This window comes from Vigna angularis, chromosome 7, assembly GCF_016808095.1.
Source record: "Vigna angularis cultivar LongXiaoDou No.4 chromosome 7, ASM1680809v1, whole genome shotgun sequence".
Taxonomy (NCBI): domain Eukaryota; kingdom Viridiplantae; phylum Streptophyta; class Magnoliopsida; order Fabales; family Fabaceae; genus Vigna; species Vigna angularis.
The window spans coordinates 28,077,747-28,098,082 of NC_068976.1; the positions used below are offsets into that span (position 1 = coordinate 28,077,747).

At 29.5% G+C, this 20,336-nt stretch overlaps 2 protein-coding genes across 2 annotated transcripts; both read left to right on the forward strand.

The window, feature by feature from the left end:
* The first annotated feature begins 905 nt into the window (after nt 1-905).
* On the forward strand, nt 906-3,027 carry LOC108337118 (expansin-A4). The gene is made up of 3 exons (XM_017573576.2): nt 906-1,096; nt 1,303-1,615; nt 2,447-3,027. The coding sequence occupies exons 1-3, from the start codon at nt 949-951 to the stop codon at nt 2,748-2,750; spliced, it is 765 nt and encodes a 254-aa protein (XP_017429065.1). The 5' UTR covers nt 906-948; the 3' UTR covers nt 2,751-3,027.
* A 7,607-nt stretch (nt 3,028-10,634) lies between these two features.
* Nucleotides 10,635-12,921, forward strand: LOC108337306 (expansin-A8). Its single transcript, XM_017573802.2, has 3 exons — nt 10,635-10,821; nt 12,072-12,360; nt 12,558-12,921. Exons 1-3 carry the CDS (start codon nt 10,680-10,682, stop codon nt 12,859-12,861), a joined length of 735 nt encoding a protein of 244 aa, XP_017429291.1. The 5' UTR covers nt 10,635-10,679; the 3' UTR covers nt 12,862-12,921.
* The last annotated feature ends 7,415 nt before the right edge of the window (nt 12,922-20,336 follow it).

Genomic DNA, 20,336 nt, shown 5'->3' on the forward strand with positions numbered 1-20,336 from the left:
TTTTACTATTCTTTATCTTTTATTGACATTATGCTGCTTTGGTTTTCTTTTTCTTGTAATAATGATCATGAGATTTTGTAATTTTTTCCTTTATTTTCAATTTTATAACTTTTATGTGAAGTTTCTTAAGGTAACATCTGACAAATTATATATTAACACAAGAATAGAAATAGTGTTTAACGTCACACATTTATCGTCTAATACAAAAAAATTCAGCCTAAAAGATATTAGTTGTAGTTTTGTAAATAAAACGTTGATTATGGCTCTTCGCCGTCAAATATGATATAGAGTAAGCTCTCTAAGCGTTAAACGTTAAATATGATAAATATAATGAATCTTCTAATATAAAATAAGAAGATATAACATAAATAAGATATACAATTTTTTATGATTGATATCTATTTAACCCGAAATTTTAAGATAAATTTATAGATCTTTATTTTTATAAGATGTTCAATTTTGTCAATATTCAGTTAGATTTTTTTAATAGCATACTATTTCAATTACTGCAATCAAGTAAAACTGTTTGAGATTTGAATTTGTGCAGTGATCCTTTGAGTATTAATAAGATGTCCTTGACGTTTTTGTTCCGTGAGTTTGAGAATCTCTGCCTATTCTATGACTCTTATCCAACTAACAGTACCCTAAGTAATGCTACTAAAGTAATGGCTAAGAGAAATATGATAATAGGCCTATAAAGTTTGTTGGGCCGTTGGGGATGCATGTGCTGTTCTCTGGCCTACTAGATTAGCGGTTGGGAATCTCAACCAGAACCATCGCATGTGCATTCGATTTGGCACTTGTTCTGTGACTTTAAGGAAATAACCCTACCATTGTGCCTGTCAGAAACCAGATCATGCTTATAAATACACACCCCTCGGTTGGCTAAAGCATTCAGCATCACAGCAGAGCAAATTAACATTCCTCTGTTCAACCAAGGAACTTCAAATGGCACTCCATGCATCTTCATTTGTCCTACTTATTCTCATTTTTATCCACCTTCACATGCACTCAAAAGGTGCCTTTGCTGACTATGGCGGTTGGCAGGGTGGTCATGCCACTTTCTATGGTGGTGGTGATGCTTCTGGCACAATGGGTGAGTTTAACTTTCGTCTTTAGCTATCTCCAAACAAATTTACTGAGTATTCAGAACCACTTCATGTACGACACATTGACAAATTGGGACTTTTAGTAAACATGATTATGTCTTCAATTTCTTGGACATCTAGTGATTTTGACATTGCTTTTATCTAATTTTTGTCTTGTTTTCTAATATCTGACCCTTTTGTTTGATGTGTGCAGGAGGTGCATGTGGGTATGGAAATCTGTACAGTCAGGGATATGGAACTAACACTGCAGCTTTAAGCACTGCTTTGTTCGACAATGGCTTGAGTTGTGGGGCATGTTTTGAAATGAGGTGTGACGATGACCCAAGGTGGTGCAAACCTGGCACCATTGTTGTGACTGCTACAAACTTCTGTCCTCCAAACTTTGCTTTGCCAAACAATGATGGTGGTTGGTGCAACCCTCCCCTACAACATTTTGATATGGCAGAACCAGCCTTCCTTCAAATTGCTCAATATAGAGCTGGAATTGTGCCTGTGGCATTTAGAAGGTACGTCACCAAATCCAAAAACATAACTCAAGCATAGTTTTGCTACATTTATGAATAAGAGAAACTGTGTTTGCATTTTTCATACCAAGGTGAGTGTGCAAACTGCATCATGCACAAAAACTAGTAAACAATTTCTACATTCATAATTTAACTTAAAGAATAATGTGGTCACTAAAACTTCTAAAGAATACCATAATGATGATTATGGATTTCCTTTTAGGAAGATTGGGCAAACACAACAATAACTAGTGATAAATTCAATTCATATAAAAGATTCGTTATACTTATAATCTAAAACAGACAATAAATTTACAAGTTTTTTTCATTATATAATATTCTTTCTCATCTTATCTCTATATAGTTTAAGACTTCAACTCAGAATTGTATTTCTAACGTATAATATCACAATTTTTAAGATAGTAAAATTTTCATTTTTCTTTCTTTCAAAATCACATTTCTTCATTATGATTAGGTTGTTAACTCCATTCCTCTATTTAAACTATCAACTACCTAACTGAATTAACCACACTTAACTGAAATTTTTAATAATCCCATAACTTACGAGAAGAAAAATTGTTTTAATATTTCTTTTTTTATAATAAGTAAAAGTCTCGCCCTCTTTATGACAAATTCCATAAATTATCTATTTTAAATTGGTAAAACAACCAAAAAGAGAAACTTTTTTTTTTCAATTATTTTCTGTATTGAGATCTTTAATTATTTGATATTGATAGGAGAGTGTATATAGAATTTGATTTAACTTGTTCTAGTTACCTACCAACCTAATCAGTTAAAACCTCTTGCTTTTTTATTTGGTGATGATGATAACAGGGTGCCCTGTGTGAAAAAGGGGGGAATAAGATTCACAATCAATGGACATTCTTACTTCAACCTGGTTTTGATCACCAATGTCGCGGGTGCAGGGGATGTCCATGCAGTCTCCATCAAAGGGTCCAGAACTAGCTGGCAACCTATGTCAAGGAACTGGGGACAAAATTGGCAGAGCAACTCCTACCTCAATGGACAAAGCCTATCTTTTAAAGTCACCGCCAGTGACGGTAGAACTGTGACAGCCTTCAACGTGGCACCAGCTAACTGGCAGTTTGGTCAGACCTTCCAAGGGGGTCAGTTTTAGGAGAAAATAAATCACATGTTATTAATTTTATTTTAGTAAATTAAAAAAGGTGATTACCTATATATATTGTGTGAAAATTAATCCCCAACGGGATAATAATTGAAGAGGTTTTAGTTGTTGTTGATGCCACAAAAATATTAAGAGAGGCATTGATTATGGAAAGTAGCTGAGGTGATTTATATATGGTACAATATATAAATTAGAGCACCCACTAGGGACTTCACAAATGTACTGTTATATTCAATTTTCAATTCCAGTTACTGTTAATTTCATCAAATCCTTAATTCTTCACACGTTTCAAGACTAAAATTGAAGAAAAATCAAGATGATCAAAATTTTAATTTAAATTGTATATTTATTATAAATATATCTGAGTATATATATATATATATATATATATATATATATATATATATATATATATATATATATATATATATACTAACATGAAGCTAGAATTTAAAAAAAAAATCTTATACATGATAGAACAATTTTAACTAGGTTGTGACATCTTCTTCATACATCGGATCAACTGAAATATTTTTATCTACTTACATCATTAAGGTGATGATCGTAATTAAAAAAAAATAAATAGACAAACAAACAGAGAAGAAAGGGTAAGCTAATGTTTCAAAAGTGTTTTCATGAAACAAACACATATTACCATACATCACTCATTCATAAAAATAATCATATCATATTTTAAAAACTCGTACTAGACTTAATTATTTAGATACGTGTCCTTGAGTCAGATTAGTGGAGTCATGAACTTGTGGTGATAACATACGGTTCTACCAAGCTGACACACACAAGGTTAGTCTTTGTCATGGTCATAAGAACCCTAAGGTCGTGCTTATGACATAACCTCTTGTCACTCTTACCACCTAATCACCCTCCTCTACATGAGTATGAATGATTAGTAGAGTTCATGATAGCTACATCAAATGGAACAATCCTTACCTCAAGGCATATCCTACTGAAACACACATTCCACATAATTCCCTCCCCAGAAATCACTACTTCATCATCACTTTCATACCATAATTTAACCAACTCACATTCACAACATTATCATACATGAATAAACACCATACATACTTACAATCAGGTTATCGATCCATAAACATCACAATCCATAATAACCATACATAGAAACCATGATAAATAACTTCAAACAATTCAAAGAATCAAAAATTCACTAAAAACATACATTGGCGCTCAAAGTGATGCACAACGCAAGACCTTTCGCAAAGGAAAGTGCTCAACGCCAGTTCTGGTGCTCATCACCAAACCTCTCACAAATTGTCTCACCCAATGAAAACATTTTGTCATTCAACGACTTGAAATTAAATGGTTTCAGACCTGTAGAGAAAAGTGGCGTTCAACAATACAAAGTCACTGCTCAGTGGCATACCATGCGCATTTTTTGGTCACTCAGCGGCATAAACCTGATGTTTAGCGTTTTAGAGCTTAAAGGCTCCCAGACCTTCATAACTAAGCATGTGCTCAACGCTGTATAAAAAACCAGCACATTCAAATTTGTGATTTGAGGAAACATGGACTTGTTCAAATGATCAAATTGGTATTCCTAACATATTATTGATTCAAAAACAGTTTTTAATGTCAGAGTGCCTACCAATTTGCTCAAATGGTCAAATCCTCAGTTTCTCAACTCAAGACCATTTTAAACAAAATCAAGCAGCATACAACCATCAAACACAACAAAATTTTAATATGCTCAACTAACAATTTGAGTAACCCAGACATGTAAGTTCAAATTATTAAAGTAGTGTAAAAACAATGTAATTAGCTTCTCTTACCTGACAAATAACTAAACCACTATAAAAATCCTAAAATAATTTCAAATGCATAGGAAGTTTTATTTGCTCTTAAGAACAATAGAAACATGATCAGAATAAACTGTAAGGACCACTGATCAGTAGAGAGTCTTATAGAAGACTCAAATGTCATATGCAACCACAACAAACTTGCATGCAAAGGAAGAACGAAATAGACTAAAGAGAAGCAAAAAAACAATGTATTCTATTAGAGAAACTAATCGAGTGGAAGTGAATAACTCACCTCAAGAATTACCTAGCCGCCTCTGATCATCAAACAGATGAACAAGGAATGAGAACTCCTAGTAAAAAATAAAATAACTCTATAAAAGTAGTTTCTAAAAAAATAATATGTATTAAAATAATGAAATTCGTTTATAACAAAATTATTTATATTAAAACGTTTTAATATTAAAATAATCAAGTCTCGCTAATTTTAACTCAATATCACTTTTAAAATGTCATTTTCTAAGTTTTACATTATCTTTATTTATGAAATAAAATGTTTCTTTCTCAAACTGTTACTACAAGTTAAAAAAATTAAAATTCAATCATTTTTTTCAGTGTAAAATAATATTAATATTTTTTTGTTTTTAATTTACCTTCAAATATATTATATTTAATTGATATATTTGAAGTGTATAAAAATAATATAATTGTTAAAATAGTGATATCATTGTAATAAAATTATTTAAATAAATAACAAAATATGTTATTACTTTTAATGACGCTGCAATTAAATTTCATCTTCAAATTTAATTATGAAAACATTACTTTATTTTGATTAAATATCATATAAAAGACTTAGATGACACATACGATAGAACATCATTTATATGTATGGGACAATGCACAAACTAGAGAAAAGAATAAAAACTAACTTACTATTGTGCAAGAACTAATCAGATAGACTTCAAAATATTGCCTCAGTGATCACTTAGACATTCTCTGGTCTTCAAACAGATGAACAAATGACGAAAAGGCTTAGAGAGATAACATAAAGTTCGTAGAAAAAGAGTTTTAGAGAGATAATATTCTTTTAGATGTTGAAACTCATTAATTGAAATTGTATTTATATGTTTGAACTTTTAATATTAAAATAAACTAAGACTACAAAAATTCTTAAAATTACCGACAGACTTTTACCGATGGATATATATTCGTCGATAAATTTTCATTACCGACGAATTTTGAATTTTTTTACTGATAAAAAAATTTGTTAGTAAATTCGTTGGTAATGTGTATGTCACTTACCGACGAAAACATTTGTCGCTAAACATGTTACTAATGCTTATGTTACTTATCAACGAAAAAATCAGTTGGTAAATCCATCAGTAATGTGCATGTCACTTACCAACCAAAAATTCATTGGTAAATCCGTCAATAATGCAACAGTGAAAAGAGCGGGAATTTTTCGCCATTTTTTCACTTACCGACGGACAATCCGTCATTAAATCCATCGGTAAAATGAGCAGGAATTTTCCCGCCCATTTTTCTCCTCTATCCGCGAGATAAACTCCTTATATACTTTTTCTCTTTTGCATTTTTACATGTTCTTCACGCGAGGCAACTTCATCTTTTCCTTCTTCTCCATTTCAGCTCCACCACAACAGCTACAAGGCGCCAAGCCAGAAGCACAAGGCACAATCCATGTTTAAAGATGGTGTAGGCAAGGAAAAACAAGAACAAGGGCGACAACAAGAGGAAGACCTACACTAGTTGTGTCCAACAGGGGGATAAGCAAGATGAAAACTAGAAAAATTGATAATGGTTGTGTGTACAATGGTGCAGATAAAGAGCACAGAGTGTTTGTTGTCCAACCTTGCTTCCATTTAGACCCCTTCTCTCTTTCAACGAGCACACAATTTCTCTCATTTCATTTCGCCACCTACACCGTTTTGAAATCTTTTGAATTGGTAAAATTAAAAGATAAAAAAATAATGAAAACGGAGAAAAAGATGAACCATGTCGCGATATTTACCGACGGTTATTTTGCTTCGATAATTATTGATAGATTTTCCACCAATAATTACCGATGGATTTATCGATGAATTTTTTCTTTAGTAATTACTGACATATTTTTCTGTCATTAATTACTGAAGAAAAAAATTCGTCAATGAAATTTACCAATGATACTTTTATCGATAATTTTTTGACCGTCGATAAGTCATTAATAATGTATAAAGAATTGATAGAGCCAAATCTAGTTTATCTTTAAAGATTAAGTTAAATTGACTCAAATAAAAAGATAGAGTAAAATTATCTCAAACTTAACCAATCATGTTTATCGTACGATTTATGAATTGAACTGTTATTTTATGTTTTATCATTATTATTTTATCTTTGTGTAATTTTCTTATATAAACTTGTGTTTATGAGTTTTTTCATGCTGCGGGGTTTTTTTACCCACGTTGACAAATCTACGTACTAATAAGTTTTAAAAAGATAATCTAACTACAAGATAATAATTTAATAGCTTTTAAGTAAGATTGAGAGTTTGCATTAACTTCAACGCCCATAGACTTTCAAAGGTACACCTTGATTTTCTAGAACTCTTAAACAGCTTCTAATATATAAACTAAAAAATTATCATCTAAACTTGTTCAAACAACTAATAAATTCATTTTCGCTGGATGATTAAATAAGACGAGTACAAAAACCCCACACTTAAACGAAAAGAGTAAAAAACAAAAAAATTCATTGTGGAAGAACAAGGAACTTACCAAAATTAAGATTATGATTAAAAGAATTTGATTTATATTCAATTACGTTCTAAACTTTGGAGTTGATGAAGAAGAGAACGGACGATTAGTCTATAGACTGAAAAAATGTACAAAAAAGTTTAGATTTTGTTTTTGAAAGATGAAGTTTTATAATAAAGAAGGAATAATTTGTTTTAAACTACTTAAAACCTTCTTACAAAGACATTTTTATTTTTCATTTGACTCAGTCTATTTTCATAAACCTAAATATATTGAGTATCACAATACATGAGTTATTTTTTTATACTGAAAAAATAAAAAATTTAAACTTTTTTTTTCATACTTTGTAAATAATTTGAGTTTTTTTCCTTGTTTTCTTTCAATCCATTAGACTATAATTAATCTCATTTACGATATAGTAAAACTAGCGTAGCAATTTTTGCACATACGAGTCAATTTATAATTTAACTTTAAAAATTAAAACCATAAATTTACTTCACCAATTTATTTTTTAATTTAGTTTAAGGTGTTTTTGTTTAGAAACCAATAAATAGAATACACTTTCTTCATTTAAAAAATATTTATAAGATTTTTCCTTGTAGCAATTTGTGTACATCTTACTCTCTTTTGAAACTAACGTTTGAATAGAGAAATAAGAAAATTTATAAAAAGTTAACGAGCAAACAGAACTAAAGGATTGATGAATAATTTATGATAAAAAATAAATAATTAAACCATTAAAACTTATTATCTGCCATATGGTTGGATTAATGAAAAATCAACGTTTTGTAAGTATAAATAAATAAAAAGGTCTAGCAGTCAAAATGATTAAAATATGTGAGTCAATTTGATCTATCAGAAAGTCAGTAGGTTGAAATAAAAACAAATTAAAATTTCGATATAAGTTAAAAATAATCAAATCTACTAAAAACTCGATTTATTTAGAGTTCACCCAAATTAAATTCATGAAAAATCAGATTAGCTCACCAGTTTATATATTTTAAATATTAAATTATATTTCAAAAATGAATTTCTCTTGTCTTTAAATATATTTAGATTGCATGGTTTCTTTTATGATTTTATATTATTTTTAAAGTTTAACATCTTTTTAGATTAAATTTTATTTAGATTTTAATTGAAAAAATTGTAATTTTAGATCGAAGAAAAAAAAATTGTAATCAAATAAAGTAACCTATTTAACCTATTAACAAATGATGAACCAGATTAAATTTTAACTTTTTTTAACTTGCTAATAATAAATGAGCTAAGTTGACTAACCAATAATATACCTTAATCAAATAATATCTTTTGACAAGTCTAAAAAAAACTATCTTCATTAAATTAGTTGATGGGATTTTGTTAAGGGAAATAATAATTAAAGATTTAAACTCTCATTTGTCCTCATATTTATGTGTCAATCTCCAGTGGGTTCTCGTTTTTTCTCAATCGGGTTCATAAACTTGTAAAAATGAGCCAATTAAGTCATCTTCGTTAAGTTATCACTGACGCCGTCTAACTGTGATGACGTGGTGCACACATATGTATACATCTTATATGACGTGGAATTTTTTATTTAATTTGTATTTTGCAATGGATTGGGGCTTTAATTTTGTACCAATCCCACCGCCCTCCTCCAATCACCACACGCTTCACCCTCGCCGCTTCCGTCGTGGAAACCGTCGTTGCCCAAGAAGAAGCCCCTCCCACTCCCCAATCCGAGGTTCTCTTCTCACTTTTCGCTCCCAAACATTCAAATAATGCTTTCAATTTCTCTCATTTATCCACCTCTTTTAGAATTAGAAAAAAAAATCTCTTATTTATATATAATTTTCTTTTGGTGATTAATAGAAGCTTGGAGTGGTTGTGAAGGCAGCATAGAAGCCAAGACTTGTGTTGAAGTTCATTTGAATGTTTCCAAGTGTGTTTAAGGAGTTGTTGATGTTTTGACTATGAACAGGATGGATAAGTGCAGAAGAATTGATTCCTCGCATGTTCAATCCAGTTGGGGAATTCAGCCTACTGAAAATTCCAGAAGATGCATATGATGGTAATGTAGTGTTTGAGATCCTTCCAAAACCAGAAGCGGTACAAAAATCTCCAACATTCATCAGGTGAAGAATTTTCTTGGGAACATCCTTTTCTAGGCCAAGTTGATTAACAGTAGCAACAAATTTTCTATGCAGCTCAACAGACCAAACAACACGAGGTTTCTTCTGTGCTGAGGGGTCATCATCATCTTCATTCCCTTCCCCATCTTCTTTTTCTTCCTCACGATCAGAAGGCTTTTGTTCACCCTATTTGCTTAACCTAACTTCCATCACCTTAGGCCCACCTTCATAATCAACCCAAGCATTCAACTTTTCCCATTATTGAGAACCAGACCCACATAGGAAGCATTCGCAACAGCCAGAGACAAGTGGCTTCCGACATCGATGCCAACGTGGCTTGAGTTGGGGTCACCATTGCCAGAGATGGAGAAGGAGAATTCGGTGGAGAGGGTGGTAGTAACGTCGACAAAGACAGGGGGCTCGGGGACACGGAGGAGACCAGAGGAAGAAAGGGAGGGATTGGTGAGGCGCACGTGGGGGGCGGCATTGTTGTTGGTGACAACGTGGGCGTCGCCGAAGAGGTCGATGCTGTCAGGGTTGAGATTGGGGGATTGCGTGGAGGAACTGGAAGAACCCTTGAAGGCAGCGTTAACGGACCTATAACTGCAGGTGTTGGGTGTTGCAGTGTGGAATGGATTGGGGCTGATGGAACACTTCGCCGGTGATATCCAGTTGAGAAATCTTTCCGACAGTCGAGGTCAACGGGTACCGGAGGAGAAGAGGCCGCCGCGGCCGATGGGACGAATTTTCACAATCTTTGCTCTTTGGTTCAGTCTTTTGGGTAAGGAAAAATATAAAAATTCTACACATCTACGTGGAATTATTGATTGTACAATAGATCACTAATTCAATTTAATACACAATGTCACGTTATGGAAAAAAATTACAGCTCAACGTTTTTTTAGTGTCGTCTGTGAAAACTTAACGGAGAGAACTTAATTGAATCAATATTTCAAATATTTAGACCCAATTGGATTAGTTTTACAAGTTTATAGATCCGATTGAGACCGAAAAAAAATAAAGATCCACTTGATATTGACACACAAATACGAAGACGTTTAAACCGTAATTAAACTTACAATCTTATAATTCTTTCATTGAATACTCTTGTAAATTATAAATAAAATAAATAATAAAGAAATGTTACAAACTGTACCTGTTATTATTCACCGACTGTTTTCTATAAATAGAGGTCTCCTATTCCACATTCAACTTCAAACCACAGTAACAGGAAAACATCAGTGTCCTGTTTTGGTACCCTATTGAACCAAGGCACTTGCAATGGCAATCCGTAGATATTCAACTGCTGTCCTTCTTCTCATTTCTGTGTTTGCTGGAACGCAGTTGCAGGGTGCCACTGCTACCGATCATGGTTGGGAGGGTAGCCATGCTAGTTTCTATACTGGTTCTTCTAAGACCATGGGTACGTTTAGTAAGATTAATTCTTTATTTGTTAACTCTTCTTTTTTTCTTCTTGATTTTGTGTTTGATATTAGGTTTTTCACTGAAGGAGGCCTAATATGGTCTGGGTAAGGTGTTTCAAAAAAATTAAATTAGTTTCTAACTTGTCTTTTAATATTGTTTTACATGAATATACTACTTTTTCTACTTTAATAAATATAGTTGTATAATTTTCTATTTTACTTTTTTTTTTCCATTGATATGGAGATATTTATTTTTAACTATAAAGATGGTATACAAACTTAAAGATTTGTAAATATGATTTGATGTACATATTTAATTTTTAGGGCATTTTTATTGAAAGGTGTTAATTTTGTTTTATAAAATATTTTCTTTACATGATGCAAAATTTAAAATTTTAGATTTTAAATAAGGTCTACATTCGAGTTTTTTAAAAAGAAAAACTTTTATCTTTTAAACACATATTTCTTCTAATAATTTAGTAAAGTGTGATTATGAAAATATTTTTATATTTTATTTTTAATACAACAAAACAACTTATTTATTTAGTACAATAAATTTAATTTTGTTAAAATTTGTTTTAATTCCGTAAATTGTTGAAGTAACAAAGTACGTATTCAATATTTAATAATTATTATGTGTGTTTATTTAAAAAAATAGTATTAATATATAATCAATTAAACTTGAAATAAATATTTTATCTTAATTTTTTTATATAAATTATCTAAAATTCGTAGAACTTTATTCAATATTCTTTGAATATTAGCGTTACTTTTTTCACTTTAATAAAAACGTATCACTAAGTTAAATATGTGTCCAATTATATTAATCTTTAACGAAATTTCAAACTAAAATAATAAAATTAAAGTTGTACTAATTAAAGTGTATAGTTTATAAGATGATTAAAAGTGATGAGTTTTTCATCACTTAGCACCTTTTTAAATTTCTTTCCCACATAACATAGTGTGTCTTTTAATTACTGATTACATGGATAATACAGTTTACTGTTTACGTTCATAACTCGGTTTCTCAAAAATGGAATTTTGAATTTTGACAGGGTGTAAGCTGATATACTAGATTTTTATTTTTATTTTCATTTAAAAAAAAGAAGGAATTTCGGCAAAAAAATTATTTGTAAAAAATAACATCCCAAAACCATCTAATTTCATCCTGTTTTCTAACTCCACTTATCACGTTATATAGAGATATGGTGGCATTTGCTAAAAACCTTTTGCCATTATATACGCGCAGGAGGAGCATGTGGTTACGGGGATGTGATTGCAGAGGGATACGGAAGTGATACTACAGCTCTAAGCACTGCTTTGTTCAACAATGGGTTCTCTTGTGGGGCATGTTTTGAAGTTAGGTGTGTTAATGACGCAAAATGGTGCAAACCTGGCACTGTTGTTGTTACTGTTACAAACTTCTGCCCTCCAGGTGGTTGGTGCAGCCCTCCTTCACAACACTTCAACTTGGCAGAATCAGCCTTCCTCAAAATTGCTCAGTTCAGAGCTGGAATTGTACCTGTTCAATTTAGAAGGTAAACTTCGTCTATTCGTATTTTTCATTATATAATTAACTCTATCACGCTTAATAATCTTATCAATTGATATTATTATAATTAATTATTATTTATCTAAAATATTATCTCCTTTTTAAAAATATATGTAAAATCATCAACTATATTAAATATATTATTTCCTATTTTATATATATTTTATTTTGTGATGATTGCAGAGTGCCTTGTGTGAAAAAGGGAGGAATAAGGTTCACAATTAATGGACACTCTTACTTCAACCTGGTTTTGATCATCAACGTAGCGGGTGCAGGGGATGTCAATGCAGTCTCCATCAAAGGGTCCAAAACAGGGTGGCAACCCATGTCAAGGAACTGGGGGCAAAATTGGCAGAGCAACTCCTACCTCAATGGACAGAGTCTCTCTTTTCAAGTCACCACCAGTGACCGTAGAACTGTCACAAGCTACAACGTGGCACCGGCTAATTGGCAGTTTGGTCAGACCTTCGAGGGGCGTCAATTTTAGACTGTGCAATGTGGGGTAGGTTAATTGAATAGCTCTAGGTGCTATCATTCACTCACAATTGTGCCCTTCTTATAAATATTGAATTTTAATTAAAAGTAAGCTTCCAATGTCTTATTCTTATTCTTTTTCAACTAGTTTAATGCCCTTATCTACAGGCGGCCTCTTTATTTTGTTTTGTTAATTAATATGAAAAATGTTAAATATAAAACAATTATTTAATATAAAACAAATATAAAACAATTTTTTAAAATATTTTTCTATTAGTAATAATATTGTTTGCATATGTTGTTGTAAGAATTATAAATTGTGACAATTTTCAGTATCTTTACTTAAATTACATTAATTCTTTTCACTCAATTAATTACTTTATTCACACTGAAACAATCAAAAATTGTAAGGAATATAAACAACATACGTATATATGTATGAGACATAATAAAAGAGGAAGAACATGGTATATATGAAAGTAAAATTCATACACTAAAAGAATTTAAACGTTATTGAATTATTTTTTACAGGTAATTAATCATATACTAAATAAGAGTGACAAAACGGATCCCTTTAAGTTCAATCAGACTTTATTTTATCGAACGAGTCGGATTAGATCATCACTTAATAATGGATTGATTTTTATAATCTAATTTGAGAGTTGCTAACCTGTGAGACTGAAATGGGTTGATGCTTGGTTATTAGATGGGTTGTCGAGTTGATGTCAGGTTGTCAAGTGGACTATTAGGTTGATGTCAGACTGTATTTGAATAATTTATCACTTATTTGAATATAACATCTTTATCTACATTTGAATTTCCCATAATATATTAAAACATTTTCATACCTTAAATAATCGTTATTCCTATAATCATTTGATCACTATAATACTACAAATTTAAAAAATCAACAATTAACTTCATCATCATTTCTTCATTCAATATTCATCATTTTCCGTTTCAAGGTTATTAGATGCAGTATTAGAAGAACTCCCATCTACCACTCTTCCATCTTCATCATCTAAATCACGAATTGTCAAGCTAGCTTGGCTGGGTTGGGTGAGAGCGAATTCCATACATATAGATTTTTTTTTAATGATGTCGAATTGTCGGCTAGACAAGAATAAACTTCTTATATTTAATTTTAACGATGTCGGTCTGTCGGGTTGAATAGATCATCTTGGTCTACTCTTTTTGGTCGGACTGCCAAGCTAGCTCGTTGGCTTGACTCTTTTTGCCACTCCTAATATTAAACAATTATAATAATCTAAGTTACAAAATAAGGTAGAAATAATAAACTTCTTTTAATAATAGTTAATACATTTGTTTCTGCCTTTTGCTTCTATCTTAGAAATATCCTAAACTTTTACATTTACCTCCATGTTAAAGCAACAACAAAGTAAAATTATTATTGAGTTATTTCTAAAATAAAATAAATATATATTAAAAGATTAAGACCCATCAAAATTTAAATTGAAAGATATATAAAATGACAACTTTTACCTTATAGTCTTACAAAGATCTCACACTCTTACATTTTCTTTCAATCTCGAACTTACGAAAAAAAGTGTTACTATAAACAATACAACAAATGTTTGAGTAAAGACAACAACAATTTAAATACAATGTTAACACATTTTTAAATTGAAATAAACTTATATTTTAAAAAAAATAAAAAAATCATCGCAGTTCAAAATGATGCAAGAATCATAAATTGAATTGAAATACAATTGGTACATTAGCTCTTACCTTTTGTTTTATTACCAATATACTAAGCTCTTACAATTAACTGGCAAAATCACCGCCACAAAAGTCTATGGCAACAAAGTTTGTTCATATTGAGTTGTAACAAGATTGAAATATATTGCTATGATATGAACACATCAGTGGCTTTTTGAATGAGTTTAATTATGAATGATTATTTACACATATGTCTAAATACTTAAAATAAGATTTTGAGTACTTATACATAAATTTGTCATCCACAATGATCATTTTGAGTATCTTAACCTAAATCTACATATGCACTAAGAAATCATACATATAAACATGTTAACATAAAAAGCAACCAAATAAAATGAAGTCTCATGATATAAACATTAACAAATAAAACCTACTAAAAGAATGAAAATGTAATTGTGCAAGAAATTCAACATTTTAGAAATATAATTAGCACATTAACATGTAGATTATTAGACCACAATTCAAATACTAGTAAAACAAAATAAACCTATATTAGAAGTTTCATAAGCACAAACTATATTATCAATAAGGTAGCATATTAGCATCATAACATGTAAGTAGGCAAAAATGTAAATACATTACTAAGACATTGTTGAAAAAAAAAAACTATATTAAAAAATTATGGACCATCCAAATAAAAAATGATGCAAGAAACATAAATTGTATTCAAAGATATTTAGTTTTTTCAGTTCTTACCTTTTGCTTCAGTCTTCGTAAAACTCAAAGTCATAAAAGGTGGTTAGTATAAACACTAAAAAACAAAGTCATAGTAAAAGAAATAATGTAAATACATTACTGAGACATTATTGAAAAAAAGCTATATTAACAAATTAAGAACAATCTAATTTGAAAAGGATGAAAAAAAACATATATTGTAATTAAGTCTAATAATTTTTTAATTGTTATATTTTGCTCCCATCATGCTAAAAGGGATAGCTATCGTATTTTATTATTTCATATTTATTATTTATAATTAAATTGTAGAATGAAAGTATCCTGAATCATAATGATCTAATTATAACCTTAAATAAAAGAGATTTTTATTATATCCCTAAATAATAACAATCTTATTATATCCCTAAATAATAACAATCTTATTATATCCCTTGTATGGTAGGTTACCTGAACCAATCGATTAATAACCCAGACGACTACTGAAGATAGACAATTTACGGTCGTCCCTAAACGATCGTTTAGAGACATCCTAGGTTGGTCTTCGCCGCCCTTGACATCAACCATCATAAGCGATCGTTGTCTAACGATCGTTTATTGATTGAACTAAAGGGTGATCGGTCAATTTACGATCGTCTATTGATTGAACTAAAGGGCGATCGGTCAATTTTAGTCAAAATTGACATCTTAATCCTAAGAAGTTAAGAAGCAAGCGGTTGGATGTATCCGGTTATAACGTCGCGAATCACGGAGTCAACTGACCCAGTATCAAGCACGACTTAACGGTTGCATTTTTCAGAGAGTCAGATTCTCAACCAACCGGATTTTAAGGTAAACGGTTCATTTTAATTACTAGGATAAATATGAAAAGGCAGGAGGAGAAAATGTACGTTTTCCCCCTGGAGAGAAATTAAGAAAGAGAATATTGTTTTTCTTCTTCGTTTTGAACTGAAAAAGGTTCGATCCATCCTTTTTCTGACTTGAGCGTCGGAGTGCCTTTGCAGGTACCCAGCCCATTTTCCCTCAAAGAGCTTTACACAGGAAGGAGACGCGACGGTAACAGTATCACTGGAAGGAGCGGAGGTGATTCATTACGCACGTATCTCGGCCTCCACAATTCTACCGAAACATCCCTTAATAATAAAAATATGATTATATATATGAATAATAGGAATTTAGTTATGTTGTTTTTATATATTCTAATATTGTATGTGCGTATGTCTCTCTCTATATGATGTACTTTTAGCAATAACTTGAGAATCCAATTTTAAAAAATAACAATATAGAGTTTTAAATGAAAAAAACATCAAATATTTCTCATTTGAAAAAGAAACAATTTCTCAAAATATTAGAATTCACAAATCCTATTCAAATAGTAACACAAATACAAGCATGTACCAAAGAAAAGGAAACATAAAACAGAGTAATGACTACAAATAAAATAATTTAAGAACCCAAAATATTTTTAAAAATTTCCACCCAAAAATAGTAACATTGCTTTAATATTCTAAAGATCATATGCTCTTACATAGTGTCAAACTTACCAAAGCAAGTTAACATATACATCACAGCAAAAGTATATGTAAATGCATCAATAACAATATAAATACATTATTGAGATATATTTAAAACAAAAAAAAAATTAACAACCATCTCAAAGTAAAAAAGTACAATATGAATGGCAAACTATTTAAAAAAACAAAGTTACTATATGTTATCTCCTGTCTCTTGTTTCAATCTTACAAACAACATTATTGTTTTGTTTTACTTTTTAATACAAATATCATGAAAAACCAAACATTTCTCATTGAAAAGAAACAATTTCTCATAATATTATAATCCCAAATCTTATTCAAATAGTAACATATAGATAGTAACATATAAGCATGTACAAAAGAAAAAGAAATATAACGTAGGATATAATAACTATAAACAAAATATTCAAATAGTAACATATAAGCATGTACAAAAGAAAAAGAAATATAAAATAGGATAATAACTATAAACAAAATAATTTAAGAACTCAAAAACAAATTAGAATTTGTTACCTAAAAATTATAATATTGCTTCAATTTTCAAAAATCACATGTTCCAACAAAGTGTCAAACTTACCAAATGAAATGAGTTAATATATATATCATAGTAAAAGCCTATGTAAAGGCATCAATAATCGTGTAAAAACATTGCTTACATACATTTAACAAAAAGGCAAACCTATATGAATAAAAATTCATAATCATCCAAATGCAGAACAATACAAAAAATGACAAACTATATTCAATCAAATTTAATATGTTACCTCATACCTCTTGCTCCAATCTTATAAACATTATTCTTATGCTTTTCCATTTTTAATATAAATATTATATCATAAGTATTAAAAAAAATCCATAATAAGAAAAATAACAATAGAGAGTTTTTATTGAAAAATATCAAACATACCTCATTTGAAAAAGAAATAACTTTTCAAAATATTAGAATCTCCAAATTCTATTAAAATAGTAACACAAATAAATAAAGTACAAAATAAAAGGAATATAAAACAAGATAATGATTACAACTAAAAGAATTGAAGAACCCCAAAACATTTTAGAGTTTGTCACCCAAAAATGATATTATTGCTTTAGTCTTATAAATTATCTTATTACATAGTTTCAAACTTACCATAACAAATTAATATATACATCACAACAAAAGTTTATGTAATTAATAGCATCAATAACAGTGTAACAAAACAAACCTATCTAGAAAGTTAAGAAACATCCCAATCAAAATAGTACAAAGAATGACAAACTATATTTAAAGAGTTAGTATATTACGTCTTACCTCTTACCTTAATCTTACAAATATTATTCTTGTTTAGTCTTATTTTTTTTTAATATAGATAACATATATATCATATGCATTAAAAAAATTTCATAATATAAAAAGTAACAACACAATTTTGAATGAAACCCCTTCTTTTTTAACAGGCGTCGATAGTCCAATAATGGGTATTATGGAGATTTCATCACTACATTCTTTTCTTATATTTATGTCTCATTCTTTATCTTTAAAGATAACTTTTTTCTTTTATCCTTTTTATTTAACATACGTGTAAGAGAAATTAATCTTATCCCCTCCTCCCTTCTTTTTTTTTTTGGGTGGTGGAATTTTTTAAAGAAGGTTGTATCAATAAGGGTTTTGTGTCCTAAGGTAATGTTATGGAGACTTACAATTTAGGTAGAACCTTTTATGATTAATTATGTGTTTGTTTTTGTAAATGAATTATTTAAGCAAATATATATTAGACGTACATTTATTAGATGATTATAACAACACACCTTAAATAAATATAGTAAAAAACATTAAATGAGTCTAACAATATACATTAAACGATATTGCTCATATACTGATTAGACAAATATATATAAAAAATATTGGAAAATTCATTTTATAAGTTGATTAAATGAGTATAACAAAAGTTATTAGACAAGTTTAAAAATACATTGATTGATTAGATGAGTATAACAAACAACATTAGATGGATTTTTCGATGTATTGTCTAGACGAGTTTAACAATATGCATTAGACAGGTAACTCATATATTGATTAAGCGACTCAGACAATATACATTAGACAAGTATTTCTATACACAAATTAATGGAGTGTATTAAACACATTACACAAGTCTATCCATTTACTAATTAGACTAATCTTGTAATACACATTAGATGAGCATGTTCATATACTGATTAGATGAGTATAGCGAAAAACATTAGATAGGTCTACCAATACACATTAAACTAGTCTCTCCATACACTAATTAGATGAGTATAGCAAAAAAGTTAGATGAGTCATTCTATACATTGATGATTCTAACAATACACATTAAATGAGTTTGCCCATACATTAGTTAGACGAGTCTTACAACACACATTAAACGAGTTTTTCCATACATTGATTAGATAGATTTAATAATACATTAGACGAGTATATTCATATATACATATTAGATGAGTCTATTAATAAACAACTCTATCCATTTTATAAGTATATGAGTAAATATACATTATACGAGATTGTTCATATACTAATTTAAATGAGTCTAACAATACAAGTTAAACGAGTGTGTCCATATATTACTTAGATAAGTGTAACAATGCATATCAAATGAGTTTGTCAATTGATGCATTAGACGAATTTAACAATACACATCATACCACTTTATTCATACACTAGTTGGTATTTTTAACGAGTATACTTCACATATTTCTCAATACCTTTTATATTTTAAGAGTCTATTTTGTATTTTTGCATATGTTTTATTCTTTATATTTTTACAAACTCTATTATTTATAATTTTTACAAACATATATTGAATTTTTAAACTTATAAATCATTTTTCAGTTTAATTTTATTCAAAACTTAATTATAAACTTAAAATTATTTATTATTTTTTCTTTTAACTTCTAAATCTTTTTTAACAAACATATAAATAAATACCAACCCGTGCATAAATATAAATTTAAAACTAATTTATCAATAAAAGAATATACCATAAATTAATCTAAACATTTTCAAACACAATGCATCTTTAATCATAAAAATATTAGTATTTAACGACATTTTTATTTATAAGTACTCTCTTAATTAATAATGTGATATCATTATTATCAACAACTATTTTCCCTTTCAATAATACTGATTAAGTATGGAAATTTTATCTTTTATCATTACTTCAATTTCAACTAAAAAGACGTTGAGATAATTAATGTCCATTTATAAATAATTTAATTATCAAACTATGTTTATTTACTCATATAGTTGGTCTTAATTATTATTAACTAAAATCACTTTACTTCCCAACAAATAAGGAAAAAAATTTAAATTTCATTGTAATAATATCCAAATTACAAATTACACATTTTGTTTTATACAAAACATTCATACAGTGGTTACTTACAGAACTTTATAGATTACTATTGTCTTTCTTGATAACTCCGACACCTATTCACCGAACACAACCAAGGTCCACTTTCCGAGCATACATTTCGTGCAAGTTAATTACAAACCCTAAAAACGGAAAGAAGA

What these genes read in the sequence shown, in the direction of transcription:
- LOC108337118 (XM_017573576.2), top strand. Translation starts at nt 949, where the DNA reads ATGGCACTCCATGCATCTTCATTTGTCCTACTTATTCTCATTTTTATC. An exon ending in TGATGCTTCTGGCACAATGG is followed by an intron (nt 1,097 to 1,302) that starts GTGAGTTTAACT and finishes TGATGTGTGCAG; the next exon opens with GAGGTGCATGTGGGTATGGA. An exon ending in GTGCCTGTGGCATTTAGAAG is followed by an intron (nt 1,616 to 2,446) that starts GTACGTCACCAA and finishes TGATGATAACAG; the next exon opens with GGTGCCCTGTGTGAAAAAGG.
- LOC108337306 (XM_017573802.2), top strand. Translation starts at nt 10,680, where the DNA reads ATGGCAATCCGTAGATATTCAACTGCTGTCCTTCTTCTCATTTCTGTG. An exon ending in TGGTTCTTCTAAGACCATGG is followed by an intron (nt 10,822 to 12,071) that starts GTACGTTTAGTA and finishes ATATACGCGCAG; the next exon opens with GAGGAGCATGTGGTTACGGG. An exon ending in GTACCTGTTCAATTTAGAAG is followed by an intron (nt 12,361 to 12,557) that starts GTAAACTTCGTC and finishes TGATGATTGCAG; the next exon opens with AGTGCCTTGTGTGAAAAAGG.